This window comes from Lolium rigidum, chromosome 7, assembly GCF_022539505.1.
Source record: "Lolium rigidum isolate FL_2022 chromosome 7, APGP_CSIRO_Lrig_0.1, whole genome shotgun sequence".
Taxonomy (NCBI): Eukaryota; Viridiplantae; Streptophyta; class Magnoliopsida; order Poales; family Poaceae; genus Lolium; species Lolium rigidum.
In genome coordinates this window covers 89,146,447-89,150,846 of record NC_061514.1, presented here as the reverse complement: position 1 = coordinate 89,150,846, position 4,400 = coordinate 89,146,447, and the positions used below count along the sequence as shown (strand labels likewise).

Genomic DNA, 4,400 nt, shown 5'->3' with positions numbered 1-4,400 from the left:
AGGGAGAGCTTGGCCCATGTGGCCTGCAGGGTGCGCGGCATGGCGTCGGAGAAGGTGGAGGGGAGAGGATGGTGTTGCGGTCTGTGTGACACCGCCGCCGTCTTTTATAGCCGGCGGCCTGGCGGGAAACTTGGGCGCTCGCGCGCGCCAATGGCGTTTTCGCGCGCGCGGGAACCTTGGTGCGCGCGGGAACTTTCCCGCGCGTTCCACCGCCCACCATGGCTGTCCCGTCGAGGCCTGCCATGGCGCAGCGCTGCGCAAGGAAGACGAACCACGTGCGTCTCTTTGGGTCGCCGCGTTGGGCGCCGCGTGCGACCCAAACGGACACGCGCGTCCGCGTGGCCACCCAAACGACCCAAAACGGACGGCTCAGCGCGTCCGTTTAGGTCGCGTGGTTGGAGATGCCCTTACCGAGAACAAGAAAGGAACCAGAGCGAAAGGAAGCAGGTGACTAGTGCTATCTCGTAGAATGGCGGGGTGGCTGCCCTTGCTGCTCTGCCTCTTCTTCTCGGTCGGAGTCAGCACGCGGCAGCGCGCCCTCGCCGGCGTCGCATCCAGCTCCAAGATTGTGACCAGCCTCCCTGGGTTCCCCGGCCGCCTTCCCTTCCACCTCGAGAGAGGGTAAGCCTTTCTCCACTTTCTTCTTTGGTTAGTTTTGCCCGTTAGTTTTTCTATATACGCACCAAGGCGTTCCCTGTGTATGGAGGAGGTGCAGCTAATCCCCTTACATCATATTTAACCTGTTGCTCAATTGTAAGGTATGTGGAGGTGGACGAGGACAACGGCGCCTGTTAAACACTAGCCACTTGAACCAAAAGTCCGAACTGATGGAAAGGGCTAGTGCATGAAGCTTAATATGGTATCAGAGCCCCAGGTCTCGAGTTCAAATCCTGGCTTTCACATGATTTTCGCAATTAAGCCTAAAAATTGCTGTTGTCCCCCTCTTTAGCCACCGCTGATGCCCTGTTTTGGTGTGCTCTTCTTCTTTCACGTGTTGACTTTCTCTTCTCCCGTCACACTAGCCCTTTCCATCAGTTCGGATTTTTGGTTCAAGTGGCTAGTGCATGAAGCTTAACATGGTATCAGAGCCCCATGTCTCGAGTTCAAATCCTGGTTTTCGCAATTAAGCCTAAAAATTGTTGTTGTCCCCCTCTTTAGCCACCGCTGATGCCCTGTTTCGGTGTGCTCTTCTTCTTTCACGTGTTTACTTTCTCTTCTTCCGTCACACGCGAGTGGGGGTGTTGTGAAATGTATATGTGGATTGCCTAGCCCTTTCCATCAGTTCGGACTTTTGGTTCAAGTGGTTAGTGCATGAAGCTTAACAGCGCCGAGCTGTTTTACTACTTCGTGGAGTCCGAGGCCGGCAGTGAGAATTCCCCTTTCCTTCTCTGGCCCACCGGGGGCGACCACTGCTCGGTACTCAGCGGCCTCGTCTTGGAGATCGGTACATTTTTATTTGCCTCCTCATTCAAGCGTTGACTCGCCATTATTGCTCTCCAACATCATATTACTCCCTCCGTTTTTATTTACTCCATGTAAGTTTGATTAAATATGCATTTTCATATATTATATAAATTTTGTCAACATTTATAAAATGCATTTTCATATTATATAATTTTTTATATTATATAAATTTGCTATCAATATTTATAAAATGCATATTCATATTATACAAATTTGGTGTCATGAATGTTGCTATCTTTCTACTTATTTAATCATAAAATTTGACCTTGACTAAACCCAATAGGCAGGGTAAATAAAAACAGGAGCGTACGCTACAAATCCACTCTTTTGCTCTAAAAAGGGCTCCTCTTAAAACTGTAGGTCCATTCCAATTCGTCGCAGAGCCTTACAATGGCACTGTGCCTAGCCTGGAAATCAATCCTTACTCATGGACGAAGGTCGGTCTTGTTCTACACACGACAACTTGCTTGGTAGCTACTGTAGCTTGCATACATGTTCAAGATTATTCCTGTGTTGACCATGATCATCTACAGGTGGCAAATATCCTATTTGTGGATACACCGGTTGGGGTAGGGTTTTCCTTTTCTAGGAAACCCGAAGGATACAATGTGGGGGAAATATCTACCTCATTGCAGCTCCATGAACTACTTCTCCAGGTACTAGCTACGATTGAATTTTCTTTTTCGAAATGGGAATTCGATTGATTACTGATTGGTTATATTTGCCCTATCCATGTGACAACGCCTAGTGGTTCATTGACCATCCCAAGTTCCTCGCAAGCCGCCTCTACATCGGGGGAGACTCGTATGTTGGAAAAATTGTACCTTTTATAGCTCAGAAGATTTCAAAAGGTACGTAGGGATGCTATGTATGTGTATATACGATATGCAAAAAAACTCACAGGGCAGGTCCATTTGCAGTTCTTCATTCTGCCATGCACTTGAAAGCCACAAAACAGTTGTATAATAGATTCTTTTACAGAAACTCAATTCGGCTCTCGGGTGCGTATGATCCCTCTACCATAAAAACATATTTTCAAGTGTTAAAAAAATTTGACAAATTTTTGTACATGTACATCTCCATAATACATGTGCGTTCGTCAAGTTTCACGAAGAAAATGATATTTTCTGTTGCCTACGTGAAAAAGAGAAAATTTATCTTGTGACAAATCTTTGTTTTAGCACTGAATTTTGTCTTCTTTACACACGCTATACGGCAAGTCGATTTTTCATGAAACGACTTTGTGAGCGTGTATCACATGAAGATGTACATGCGAAATTTTTGTTTCAAATTTTTCAACATTTAAAAATGTGTCTAACATACATTTTAAAATAAAGGGAGCATACGCTCCCATGTGCCAAAACATCACTCTCCTTCTTTTATATTTTCATCATATATTTGATTGGATGCACCTAGTTCAACTCAATATCCATCTTTGCTTCTTTTTAGGTATCGAAGCTGGAAGGAGCCCCATCCTTAATCTCAAGGTAACCATCATAATTCATGGATAGACGTAACCATGTTCTTGCTGCATGCAAAGCTTCCGGTGTTGCCGTTCTCCCCTTTTCTCTACTACCATGCATCCACACGATGAATTATGCAATGACATCAACAAGATTCCCTTAGGTTTAAAGAATCAAAACTTCTAACATCATAACTGCTAATCCAATTGACATTTCTTTCTCATTGTTGCCTTAGTTGCGAAGAGATCATCGAAACTATATCGGTTCATGTTATGTCAACACGAAAACATATTTTTTTTGAAATGGGGAAGCCCATGTCTCTGCATCAATCGATGCATATGGCCTTTATTATATTTTATTCAACAAAGATCTTTCAAGAGCATATGTCACACAAGCCGAAGCACATTGATGATGTGATTTTATTCCGACAATCAATTCTGATCTACTATAATTATTTAATTTGGTCTTTATATATGAAGTATTTACATTATTTTTCTTCAAAGTCATTGCACAAGATGGATCTTATGCATATTCTTTTGACCACTACCTTCATACCCTCTTTCCACACAATTGTCATGTTGTAATTGTTTATTTCGATGGTTCCTCCTAGTGCTTATGAGTATTTACAAGTGTGGTTGTATAGACAAGATAAGAGGTAAGTTCACAGTGTTAAGGATATGTGAGAACAACCATCACAATGCACACATCTAAAAAAGCAAAATTTGCAACATGAGGCATGTGCATGGAGCCGACAACCTATCCATGATAGCGATGTTCGAGGCCGTGCACCTGAGCCAATGAATTTTTAACCATGTAACAAGATCCAACACCCAACAACACCAAAACCATACCAAAATGTTTCTGCAGTCGTTTACTGGACTTCTCTCTCGTCACGCCCCAGGCCGCCACTGTGGCATCATCCCTTGATCGTGCCGACATGAGAACTCTGCACTGCAGAATCTCGTCTAGTCTGGCTAGGACATGTCCCCAAAAGGTGACACCTGCAAAGTTGTAGTGTCGTCACCCTCTTTGGTAGAACCAATAACTTGAGCTTTGGAATGGAGTAGCAAAAGTGGTGGTCGGAAAAGAGCGAGAGAACCCACGATGACCCCTCCACGGAGGGGAATGATGTCTGCATCGACTGCCATCGTCCGCACCAACCAATGCGGATTTCATTTTTAACACATGGCTCTGCACTCCCATAATAATCTCCATTGAAGCCGCGCTACACAAGAAGCACCAAAAATCCTGACACCGAATAAAGAAGAACCCAACTAAATATCCGGACCAAACAGATATTTTGTGTCCGTTTTGGTCTGCACGGATAAATAAGGGAAAGGGAAAGCTCCCAACCCATTGGGGCGACCCAAAATGACCAAAATGACTGGCATGTCCGTTTGGGCGCATTTCTGGACCAAATTTGGGGTAGGTTTGCATCCACACGGACATGTCTGCGGGATTCTCTTTGTTCAG

General features: G+C 44.6%; 1 protein-coding gene across 1 annotated transcript; it reads left to right on the top strand.

Moving 5' to 3' along the window:
- Nucleotides 1-469: 469 nt before the first annotated feature.
- On the top strand, nt 470-2,975 carry LOC124671643 (serine carboxypeptidase-like 18). The gene is made up of 7 exons (XM_047207992.1): nt 470-621; nt 759-786; nt 1,318-1,444; nt 1,825-1,901; nt 1,998-2,120; nt 2,213-2,315; nt 2,914-2,975. Exons 1-7 carry the CDS (start codon nt 470-472, stop codon nt 2,973-2,975), a joined length of 672 nt encoding a protein of 223 aa, XP_047063948.1.
- Nucleotides 2,976-4,400: the final 1,425 nt, after the last annotated feature.